The sequence below is a fragment of the Colobus angolensis genome, unplaced genomic scaffold (genome assembly GCF_000951035.1).
Source record: "Colobus angolensis palliatus isolate OR3802 unplaced genomic scaffold, Cang.pa_1.0 Scaffold100, whole genome shotgun sequence".
NCBI classification, from domain to species: Eukaryota; Metazoa; Chordata; class Mammalia; order Primates; family Cercopithecidae; genus Colobus; species Colobus angolensis.
Genome location: NW_012110920.1, coordinates 6,688,799 through 6,701,414, shown reverse-complemented (window position 1 = coordinate 6,701,414; position 12,616 = coordinate 6,688,799). Strand labels below are relative to the sequence as shown.

The 12,616-nt window shown below is 41.7% G+C and overlaps 1 protein-coding gene across 3 annotated transcripts in view; it reads right to left on the bottom strand.

The window, feature by feature from the left end:
* The window catches only part of HSD11B1 (hydroxysteroid (11-beta) dehydrogenase 1), a 49,701-nt gene that overhangs the window by 27,020 nt on the left and 10,065 nt on the right, over positions 1 to 12,616 (bottom strand). Inside the window, exons 2-5 of one of the 3 annotated variants that reach the window (XM_011938100.1) lie at positions 3,410 to 3,523; positions 2,499 to 2,629; positions 1,620 to 1,731; positions 1,311 to 1,496 (exon numbers count right to left, since the gene is read on the bottom strand). In XM_011938100.1, coding sequence (XP_011793490.1) covers positions 1,311 to 1,496; positions 1,620 to 1,731; positions 2,499 to 2,629; positions 3,410 to 3,497 — 517 coding nt within the window. In that variant the 5' untranslated portion in view covers positions 3,498 to 3,523. Of the gene's footprint in view, positions 1 to 1,310; positions 1,497 to 1,619; positions 1,732 to 2,498; positions 2,630 to 3,409; positions 3,650 to 12,616 lie in introns of those variants that run through there. The other 2 variants (XM_011938088.1, XM_011938083.1) reach the window with 2 other exon arrangements.

Genomic DNA, 12,616 nt, shown 5'->3' with positions numbered 1-12,616 from the left:
CCCCTTTATCCAATCACTATGCAGGCCCTCCCTGGGCCGGAAAGGAGAACTCTTTACAACACAGATGGTGCTATTAGTTTCAATAAGAATGTTTGTGAAGTGCTTAATAGTTTACAGAGTCCTCTAGGTTATTTGTTTTTATTTTGCCAGGAACTACACTTAGATGGCAGATTTTGATCCTGGTATTCGCACTTTCCTTCTGACGGACTAATCAACAAAGATGTGCGGAACTTGTCTCCTGGATCTATGATAAAAATGGGCCTAGAAATGTCCCGAGCTGGGAACTCACAGGTTTTTTCACTGGTGATGGCTTCTGATACTACCACCATCCAGAACACCAGGGACCTCTCTTGATCCCACAGAGATCTTTTCATGAATATTTCCCTGGACACATTTCCTCCCTACCCAGCTGGTTGTTTAAATTGATCTTTTCATGTTAACATGTTCAGATTTTGGAGAATACACCCAGTATAGGCAGGTCTGTTCATCTTTTTTTTTTTTTTTTTTCCTGTTGTTCATTTTATTTAGCTTTAGCTTAGCCCACTTATCAGACAACGGTGTGTTGTTGAAATAGTTCACTTCTCTGTTCTACCTTCACATTACATAACTTCACCAACCTATGGTTTTTGGTTATGGAGGAAGCAAAGTCCTTTTTATCCATTGTGACTAGGTCTCTCACTTAAGACCAAGACAGGCTGTACCTCCAGCAGCCTCTCAAGTCCCTTCAACCTTGCTTTGTAGAAAACAATTCAGGCTTCCAATGGGCACTCTGAACTACTGCTTTTTCTCTGTTGCTTAAAAGAATTATGTAGCCCATCTACCTTGACCAATCCCTCATTTTTTTATGGTGTCACCAGTTTGTAACAGTGTCTCCTTTACTCAGGATACATGCCTCTCATTGAGTCCACAAATCACCCCCCTGCAAGTCTCTTATCAGTACATCTGCCTGCTCATGCGTATGAGTAAGCTGTTAATCAGCTTTTGTTTAATATTACTATGAACATTTCAACTTCAAGTTAATATTGTAACTAGGTCTCTCCCTTAGGACCAGAACAGGCTGTACCTCCAGCAGCCCCTCAAGTCCCTTTGACCTTCCTTTGTAGAAAACAATTCAGGCTTCCAATGGGCAATCTGAGCTGCTGCTTTTTCTCCATTACTTAAAAGAATTTTGTAGCCCACCTACCTTGACCAATCCCTTATTACTTCTCTGCATGGAAACTGATAAAAATTTATGTCTACTTCAGAGGCTAGCATCATCCCTGGCATTTTTTTTTTCTTTTACCTTCCACATTGGTCCCTCTCCCACTCACCAGCCAAAGAAGAGACGACAACAATGCTTCCATTGCTCTGCTTCAGCATGGGCAAGGCAGCTACAGTCAGGACCACATAACTGAGGAAGTTGACCTCCATGCTTTTGCGCACATGGTGAATATCATCATGAAAAAGATTCAAAGAAGTGTTGGTGATGTGGTTGAGAATGAGCATGTCTAGTCCTCCTGCAAGAGATGGTTATATTAAGAAATCATCTGGGTTGATACCTTTCTCATTCTCCTCCCAAAAGCTCTTTGGTGACCCCCAAGGGCAAAGTTCAGAGGAGGAGGGAAGAGAAACAGCCTTACCCATGAGCTTTCCTGCTTGGGCAACAAATTGCTCTGCGAAGGTCATGTCTTCCATGGTGCCAGCAATGTAGTGTGCTGAGGCTGCTCCAAGTTCCAGGCAGTGGGAAACCACCTGCAGTGACAAAGCAGAAATGGCATCAGTCTCAGCTACAGACTTTTGGGGTATAGTATCTGAAGTAATGGGGGGCTTAAATGAGAGATTGCTCATAGCCCTGTTTAGGTAAGAAATGGTAAGTATGTTTGTGTGTGTGTTGCCGAATATAACCCTCATGATCATCGTCCTCTGTCTGAAATATTTTCTGGAACATGGTGGTGTTTAAGTGAATAAATCATCACAGTGCTGGGGTTTAAGTTCATGATTCATGCTCATGGCTTCTGTGAATAGGTATTTCTGAAGGCAATATGAGTGTAGATGCTGGTTACTGTGTGGGTAGCTCTAGGTTTATGAATGTTTGTACATCCTTGGGTTTGTGAGTCCATGAGAGGGCATGTGCCTGGGAGTCTGCACGGGTATGAGGATATGTATTCAGGTACTGGGGTTTAAGTTTTTGAACACATCTCTATTTATCTGTAGTTCCATGTGTAAATGTGTGTGACTAGGCATGTCTGTGAGCATATATAGCCCAAGGACTCTGTTGCAGAATATATTACACACACACACACGAATGAATATTTAAATGCATACTTTTATATTCCTGTGGGTTTTTTGGTGTTTGAGTCTATATACGAGAGTGCAAAATTAAGCGTGTGTGTGTGTGTGTGTGCATGTGCATCTGTATATAGATCTGTGATGTGCTAGCTTCTGTGTATATGTGAGCATATATAAGAACACATCTGGGCATGTGAGGGCACATGTATCTGCGGGCATGGAACCCTCACCTTCTGTAGAGTTTCTTTTGACCTCGCTGTTACCACCACGTGGGCTCCCATCTTCGCCAGATGATAAGCCATCTCTCTTCCGATCCCTTTGCTGGCCCCTGTGACAATCACTTTTTTTCCTTGGAGCATCTCTGAGGAACCCCAAAAGGAAGTGAGGACCATACCCAAGTTGGCAGCAAAATTCTTTCTCCCTCTCTGGATATAGGCAGCCTTATCTCAATTTGTAACTTAAAGGTTATGAGCCCAGATCGGTTTGTCACAAACTGCCTAAATCACTGTGGGAACAGGCCACGTCTTTCATAAACATGCTCTGAAGTGGGAGGTTTGGGCTGACAGCCTCCCTACTGTCATTTCTAAAAACCTCCATGGAAAGAGATCATAGGATGAGGCCAGAAAAGTCATGCATGGTTCAGCTAAAATGCTGGAGTTCCAGACATTTCTGGACTCTTTCAATTTTGCTCAATTGAAAGTATATTTAACAAGGAATCAAAACACATGTGTTCATAGAAATTCCAGGGATTTTCCCTCACTTCTATGTAGTCATCATCTCCAGAGATTTTTTTTTTCTTTGCCTCCCACTTATCAGTTTCTTCATAGAGCCCAATTAGCTGGCTGAGTTGTGAATTTGGGTATTACTCTCATTTTTGTAGAATATTTGAAATTGCTTTCCATTAAGGGTGCCAAATAAAGCATGGCCTATTTGGCAAGATTTTGGCTACACGATTACCCTCCCTACACATTCCCCCCTGCCCACAGCCTGTAGCTGGAGGACACAAAAGTACTGTTTTACCTCAGGGTTCCCTCATTTTCACCAACTTTGAGGATCAAGAACCATCTTGGTCCTCAGGAACACTAAGCACCCCTGTGTTTTTAAAACCTATTCCTCCAAAGTGAGACACATGGGTACTTACCTGGTCTGAATTCCTCATGTGCAGAATAGTAGTAGTAGGCCATGAAGAGCCCCAGAATGGGGAGGAGATATTTTTTCATAAAAGCCATCCGACAGGGAGCTGGCCTGAAGACTCCTGTAGGACACACAGAGAGAATCTACAGAGCTTTCTACAACCTCCTAAGCAGGCAGCAGCCTCTGAATTGTGACATCAGGGACGGGGGAGGCTGGAGTAGTCTCAGGCAGTGCTAGCCAATTTCCCTGTCAGAGCAGCGATTGGCTTTGGGTGGGATCCCATTCGTCCCTGGCAGCCTGTGTGGTGGATTTCATAATGGACAATGTTTACTCCATTTCATTGAGCAAGAGGAGACTTCCAGATGGCCAAGCTCATGACTGTACAGGACTGGATTCCTGAGCATCCCTACCCAAGTCCATCTTACTCTTAACACCATTTACGCCAGGGATCAATGATCTTTCAAAAGTGATTTGTCAAAGACAGAGAGAGAGGAGTGCATGTAGGGCTTCTGGGGGGAAATGTGAGTAATAGCAAAGAGAGCCAAACTCAAGCCAAATCTCACTTTCAGTCCCCCTACTCCCCCACCCAGTCGGAAGCAATTAAAAATAACAGCACAAAACAGCAAAATAAGCTTAAGAAAAAAAATGTGCACATTTTGGGAAAAAATAATGAAAGCAAACAAGCTCTATAAGCCCCACACTCAAGTTCAATGAAAAAGTATTACAACATCAAAGGAGAAATTGCAAGCCAGCCAGAACCCAGATGGCGGGAAATCCAAGACTGGTTCAAGACTCTAAGGCAAGTGCAATGGATCGTACACTTATTACTTTAACAGAGAACAAAGAAGAAATAATGAGTGACAAAAAAGGCACTAAACTATTAAACTGGGTCTTGTAAATTCTGTAGAGGAACAAGAAACATGGAGAAGATGCTAGGAAGAAGCGACCTGATGTAGAAGAAAAAAGAACTAGCATTAGGCAAGTGAAACTAGCTGGGGACGCCCACACCAGCTAAAAATAGATCTAGTAACAGTAAAAGGATGAGGGTGGTGAGAAACCCCTAGCAATTTAGAATTTATTATCAGGGAATATAAAAATAACCACCTCAGTATGTCTGTAGCATGAATTCATTAAGGAACAATCCTCAAAGAATTTAAGCTGTATCATTGTTAAGTTTTTCAACTCAAAACCAACCAATCAAATCATGGAAATTACCCCATCACAATGCAATCCTGAGTTCTGTAAGTTATCAGAAGAGCAGGGAAAAAATTTAAATGTGATAATAAGTATCAGTGCTTTGGAGGAGGGATAGGAGTTGGGAGTAGTGGGGGACAGAATTTACACAAGGTTAAGGGAAATTAAGTTATGATTCCAAGTGCAGTATCTGGAAACACTCATCAAATTTTCACTTTAGAGTAAGAGAAAATAATTTAAGACCCAGAGGAGATGAAACAATTTGTCAACAAAGGCTCACAGCTGTGAGGGTCACTTGTAGAAAACAATGGAGATTTGAGAACAGTTGAGGGCTAGACAGAGCTCGAGGTCTATGAAGGACAAAAAGAGAAAAAAGATAAAATTCAAGTAAAAATTAGATTACATGCCTTTAGAACTGTAAGATACATTTGTATAATATTATAAAGATATGCATGATACCAAGATATATTACAGACTAGACTCCGTTTTCATCCCTAGAGGAAAGGAAGTGCCGGCCAGAACCCAGATAAGGTTTATTTTCTTAATCCTATACTATTAATAGTAAGATTGTAGGAAACAATGAAAAGTTATTTTGAAATATGATGATACTGAAATGATAGAAAGATGGGCAGACTAGGGACCTTTATTGTCTGACATAAAAAAGAAATAAAGAATTTTAAAGTCCATTAAGAAAACATAAATTTAAAGAAAGCAAAAATAACAATGAGTAAGATAAACTGCAGAGTAATAGAACACAAAGCAAATGCATTAACAATTGCTGATTGTTGGCTCCATTAAAAAATGAAGTCCAACATTGTGTGGCCTCAAAAGACACATTTAAACCCAAAGACACAAACAGATTAATAATTAGATGACCTAATAGCTACAATGCTAGAAAATAAGGATATGTCAAAAGCATCCAATAAAGTGATTTTCATGGGATTAGATAAAATAATTGCTATATAAAATGCATTGATGAGAAACAAGCACACTGTGTAATGGTAGTTGATGCATTAAATCTTAGCAGTTCTCAAATTTTTGGTCTCAGGACCCTTGTATACTCTTAATAATTTCCAAGGACCTCAAAGAACTTTTGCCTGTGCAGGTTTTACCTATTGATATTGCTATTACAGTTGATGCATTAGAAATTAAGACTGAGGATTTTTTTCTAAAACTCAAGAATACATAAGCATACATTCCATTAGCAGTCAGGGCAGTGGCATTAGCATACATCCCGTAGCCTCTGGAAAAATAAGGTAATGTCTTAGTGTAATTATGAAAATAGTTTTGACCTTTCAACCCTTCAAGAGGGTCTCAGAGACCCATGGGGACCACACTTTAACCATATTATATAATAAACATCTAATCTACTTTGTGTCCATATTTACACGACTGGTTCTCTCATTAGCTTGTAAACTCCTGGAGGACATGGATTATGTCTTTTTCATCTTTGTCTCTTTCCATTTCCCACTAGCCTTGCTTCAAAATAGGCATTCAATAAACTTGCTGTTAGTGTTTTTGAGATACTGCAGCAATAAGAAAATTGCTGTCTTCCTGGAGCCTGGTTTAATCTGGGGAAATCACTGGGATTCAGCATTCTGGTCAGAACAGATCAATCCCATCCCCCAAATCTTCTTTCTGGGGTTCTCAACAAAGTTTTAAAAAATAACAAAGACAAAATGAAATACAACTGTTTCGGCTAGCATTTGTTTCAAGTCAAGTATTCCCTGATTGAATTAAAGTTCCATAGCAAAATAGCAAAAGAGTAAAAAATTAAAGTTCCATAGCAAAAAAAAAAAACTGTTCACTCCACTCCTTGCACCCTCCTTTGTAATGCACTGACCATTCACATTCCAGAGCAGGCTTTCACGGGATACCTGGAGCCCACTTGCACTGAATGGGCTTTTCACTGCTGGAGGTGAGTATTAGAGCCCAGCCAGGAATTCTCTCTGATTTGATCATTCCCACCGGAATAAATGGAATCAAGCACAAGCAACAGAGTGAAAAGTGCATAGGGGCTGAGAACAAGAATGGGACTGTGAAGGATGGGCCAGATCTGGGGAGACTGATAGGAGATGGCAAAAATGTGAGGAGGGGCAGCCAGAGGGGAAGTTCCTTGCATTTGGCATAAAACGTAGATCATGAAAGAAACACCTGCCATTTAGAAGGTGGCAGCTGTAGTGCTTTTTCATGACTGTTTAGTAGCTTTGTTAAGCAAGTAGTCTCTTTTGAAAATGAACCTTCTCGGGCAAACCTGAGTAAAAAGTAGGTGAACACTGTGTTCAGAGGTTCTGCCTTTCCTGGGAGAATAACACTGCAACGTTGAAACAGGAGAGGATCTTAATATTAAATGAGAATTGATAGGGTTTGGCTATGTCCCCACCCAAATCTCAACTTGAATTGTATCTCCCACAATTTCCACATGTTGTGAGAGGGACCCAGGGGGAGGTAATTGAATCATGGGGGCTGGTCTTTCCCGTGCTTTTCTCGTGATAGTGAATAAGTCTCACACGCTCTGATGGGTTTATCAGGTGTTTCCGCTTTTGCTTCTTCCTCATTTTTCTCTTGCCACTGCCATGTAAGAAGTGCCTTTTACCTCCTTCCATGATTCTGAGGCCTCCCCAGCCATGTGGAACTGTAAGTCCAATTAAACCTCTCTTTGTTCCCAGTTTCAGGTATGTCTTTATCAGCAGTGTTAAAATGAACTAATACAGTAAATTGGTACCAGTAGTGTGGGCTATTGCTGAAAAGATATCTGAAAATGTGGAAGTGACTTTGGAACTGGGTGACAGGCAGAGGTTGGAACAGTTTAGAGGGCTCAGAAGAAGATAGAAAAATGTGGGAAAGTTTAGAACCTCCTAGAGGCTTGTTGAATGGCTTTGACAAAAATGCTGATAGTGATATCAACAATAAGGTCCAGACTGAGGTAATCTCAGATGGAGATGAGGAACTTGTTGGGAACTGGAGCAAAGGTAACTGTTATTATGTGTTAGCAACAAGACTGGTGACATTTTGCCTCTGCCCTTGAGATTTGTGGAACTTTGAACTTGAGAGAGGTTTTTAGGGTATATGGCAGAAGAAATTTCTAAGCAGCAAAGCATTCAAGAGGTGACTTGGGTGCTGTTAAAAGCATTCCATGTTAAAAGGGAAACAGAGCATAAAAATTCAGAAAATTGGCAGCCTGATGATATAAAAAAGAAAAACACATTGTTTGAGGAAAAATTCAAGCCAGCCACAGAAATTTGCATACGTAGCAAGGAGCCAAATATTAATCCCCAATACCATGAGGAAAATGTCTCCAAGCCATGTCAGAGACCTTCACAGCAGCCTCTCCTATCACAGGACCAGAGGCCCAGGAGGAAAAAGTGGTTTCATTGGCTGGGACCAGGGTCCCTGTGCTGTGCACAGGCTAGGGACTTGGTGCCCTGCGTCCCAGCTGAAAGGAGCTGAAAGTGGCTGAAAGGAGCTAGCCTAGAGCTCAGGCTTTCACTTCAGAGGGTGGATACCAAGTCTTGGCAGCTTCTACATGGTGTTGAGCCTTCCACCTGGTGCACAGAAATCAAGAATTGAGGTTTGGGAACCTCTCCCTAGATTTCAGAAAGTACAGAAATGCCAGGATTCCCAAGCAAGTTTGCTGCAGGGGCAGGGCCCTTAAGGAAAACCTCTGCTAGGGCAATGTGGAAGGGAAATGTGGGGTTGGAGACCTGACACAGAGTCCCTACTGGGACACTGCCTAGTGGAGCTGTGAGAAGAAGGCCAGCATCCTCCAGACCTCAGAATGGTAGATCCACTGGCAGTTTGTGCCATCTGCCTGGAAAGCCGCAGACACTCGATACCAGCCCCTGAAAGCAGCCAGGAGGGAGGCTGTACCCTGCAAAACCACAGGGTGGAGCTGCCCAAGACCATGGGAACCCACCTTTTGCATCAGTGTGATGTGGAGTCAAAGGAGATCATTTTGGAGCTTTAAAATTTGACTACCACTTTGGATTTTAGCCTTGCATGGGCCCTGTAACCCCTTTGTTTTGGCCAATTTCTCCCATTTGGAATGGCTGTATTTACCCAACACCAGTACCCCTGTTGTATCTAGGAAGTAACTAGCTTGCTTTTGATTTTACAGGCTGATAGGCAGAAGACTTGCCTTGTCTCAGATCAGACTTTTGGACTGTGGGCTTTTGGGTTAATGCTGAAATGAGTTAAAACTTTGGGGGACTGTTGGGAAGGCGTGATTGGTTTTGAAATGTGAGGACATGAGATTTGGAGGGGCCAGGGGTGGAATGATACGGTTTGACTGTGTCCTCACCCAAATCTCAACTTGAATTGTATCTCCCAGAATTCCCATGTGTTGGGGGAGGTACCCAGGGGAGGTAATTGAATCATGGGGGCCGGTCTTTCCCCTGCTATTCTTGTGATCTGATGGGTTTATCAGGAGTTTCTGCTTTTGTTTCTTTCTCATTTTTCTCTTATTGCTGCCATGTAAAAAGTGTCTTTCACCTACTACCATGATTCTGAGGCCTCCCCAGTCAAGTGGATCTGTAATCCAGCTAAACCTCTTTTTGTTCCCAGTTTCAGGTATCTCTTTATTAGCAGTGTGAAAACAAGCTAATACAATAATGCATAAAATTCTCCCTTTCTTGCCACTCCCAACCCCCTTCTCACCCCAGTTCCTCAGGTCTGATTTTAGGAACTCACAGCTGCCAAGATCTTTTCCTCACTATAGAAAGAACTATCATTTCATGAGATTTTATCCAATAATAGACTTCCTCCTCCTTCCCTTCCTCCTGTTCTCCTCCCTCATGTGTATGTCTGATGAGGGGAGAAGTTCTCATTTGTCAATCCTTCATGTCAATCTCAATGGACAGATTTATTCTATTTTTTACCTAATGGAATCTTGGATCTGAGAGAATGAAGTAGGCATAGGATAAATTCCCCTCTGTGTGCTTTCCCATTCCTGCCTGGCACATGTAGCTTGTGGTAGGGGACTGAGGGGGTAGAATACCTGGAATCTATTTGCCTTGGAGAGCCAAGGGCCTTCTAGGAAAGAAGAGACCCTCACAAGGTCACGAGCATGGTCTGATCCCTGCCCCCCGTGGAGATGGAGGTGCAAACAGTTCTTTTTATAATTAAAAAAAAAAGTTCTGTTGTTTTTATGTTTTAAGGGCATGATCTAAGTAGACAGTTCTAAGCATGTTATAGTTGTAGTTTTTCAGGATTTTCCCTCTTGCCTAGCTCCTGTGGATTTACACCTGAGCGTAAAAGAGAGAGGGGGCCATGTAATAACTAAACAAAGTTATTCAATGAAAGGTTTGTTGAAACACTGGCAGCATGGGGAGCAGTGGAAGAGCCCCGCACAGCTGAGAGAACTGACCTCAGCATGGCCACCACAGGGCTTTGGCCCATCTTGTGTTTTTTCTTGGTTGGTCAGCTCAACTTTCAGGAAGCACACTAGGGTGACACCACAGCCCCAGCCAGGTGGGCATCTCAAGGTTCCAGGGATGTCAGCATTAGAAGGAAGTCACTTGTCCCTGGTGGGACATAGGGTTGCTAGATTTAGCAAATAGAAATACAGAATGTCCAGTTGAATCTGAATTTCAGATAAATGACAAATAGTTATTTTAAGGATGTCTGTCTGTCTGTCTATCTATCTATCTATCTATCTATCTATCTATCTATCTATCTATCTATCTATCTATCTATCTATCTAATCTACCTGTCCTCTATCTAAGCTGTCTACCTGTCAAGATGGGATAAACTATTGAAAGAAATATACCTAAACTACTGAAGGGAAGATGTCTTGAAAGGAACATACTTATACTAAAACATGATTCAATCTAGGTTTGGTGGCTCTTGCCTGTAATCCCAGTCACTGGGGAGGCCAAAGAGAGGATCTCTTGTGGTCAAGAGTTTGAGACCAGCTTGGGAAACATAGCAAGACCCTCATCTCAAGGAAAAAACAAAACCATTAATCATTCATTGTTTATCTGAAATTTGGATTTAACTCGGTGTCCTGTGTTTAATTTGAAAAGCTTAGAAGTGGCACTGAACTTTGAGAACCTGAGAAATGGTCTTAGGTGTGGACAAAACATTCTGGACCATGGCTACTGATAGCCATCTGGTCCACCTTTACCAAAGTGGAGCCCAGCATCCTGGCCACAAACAGCCCCAAAAGGCCCTAAGTAGCAAAAGAGGTATATACCACATGGTAGCTGGGTGGAGGAATCATCCACTAACATTTATTTAGTTAGGTATTTACTGTTGGTTAGATACTATGAATAAAAATACCAGTGAAATGCTATCCATGCCCTAGAAGAAGATGATGTGGAAATAAATGAAATGTGTAAGACGTTACCAGTGCACTAATGGAAGTCTACAGTAGGGGCATAAGGAAGGGAGTAGCCCATTCTACATGTGGGACGGGCAAACAGGAGCTGCTTCCAGAAAGTTGTTTGTTTTGATCCATGTTGAAATATGAGCAGGAATGCTCCAGGAAATGAAGAATGATAACAGCATTGAGTTGGGTTCAGGAGTGTGTGGGGAGAGGGGCGGGCTAGTTTGTAGAACATTCTTTGCATAGGAAGCTGTGTGGGAAAATAGAGGTGTGAAAGAGAAAGGCATGTTTGGGAAACTATGAAAAGTTCCATATGGCTGGATAACTGAATTTTACAAGGTGGGGTTACACAGGAAGAAGCCTAGAGAAGCAAGCAGAGGCACATCTTTGAGGGCCATGAGTGCCCACTGTTGGAGTCTGTCGTTCTGGCCATTTGTTCTCAAGTCATGAAGCCTTTGCCTTCTGTGGCCTCTTCATCCTCACCCCAGAACTCTATGCACTGGCTCTTTGTATCCCCTCATTGCCTTATGCAAAAAATTCTGAATCTTCTACACTGTTTCAGCTCTTCAATCCAGCCTCACGCCCTCCATCAACACTTCACTCTCCCTGCCAGGCTGCGCTGGGTATGGCCTTGACCCTGAGGACTTGCAACCCCTGGAGCTATGCCCAGCAATGTTATTGGGATCCTCCATAACCAACTGGATTTTTCTACCATGCTTTTTTTCTCTTTGATCCTTCTCATTAAGCATCACTTGCCATTTTAACCTCCCCAGACATCTTCCCGTGGCTTCTGTCAATTCATAGTCACTGGGCTTTTCTTCCTATTTCTCTCACTGCTTCTCAGTTTTCTTTATAGGCTTATCTTTTCTTCTGGATTCCTTGAATGTTGGAGTTGGCCTTCATTCTGTTCTCATTTTTTTTCTATATTCCCTGCATAATTTCCTTCTCTCTCATGGTTATAATTACAACCTTTGTGTTGATGGATGAGTCTTAAAAGTCTCTATTTCCTGTGGAATTTCTCCTAAGCTTCAAGTAATATAACCACCAGCTTACCCAAATGCTCTCCTTTTGAGGCCCTCCTAAATATCTCAAATTCATCATGCTGAAACTGACATGGTTATTTTTTTAATGGCTTTATTGCAGTGCAATTTATATACTAGAAAATTTTCTCATTTTAAGTGTACAATTCAATGATTTTGAATAAATTTGCAGAGTTGAGAAATCACCACTGCAATCTAATTTTAGAACATTTCCATCACCCAAAAAGATTTCTCTTGCCCATTTACAGTCACTCCCTGTTTCTACCCCCAGCCCCAGGCAACCAGTAATTTAATTTCCATGTATAGACTTGCCTGCCCTGGACGTTTTATATTAGTATAACTTATACAACATGTGATCTTTTGTCTGACTTCTTTCACTTAACATGTTTTTGAGATTCTTCCATATTGTAACATGTATCATTTATTGACAAATCATATTCCATTGTATGGATATACCACATTTTGTTGATCCATTCACCAGTTCACAGACATTTGGAATTTTCCCCTTTTTTGCTATTATGGACAGTGCTGCAGTGAACATTAGTATGAAATTATTTTTGTGGACGTATGTTTTTATTTCTCTTGGGTATATGCCCAAGAGTGGCATTGCTGGGTCGTATGGTAAATTTATGTTTAACATTTTTTTTTTTTTTTT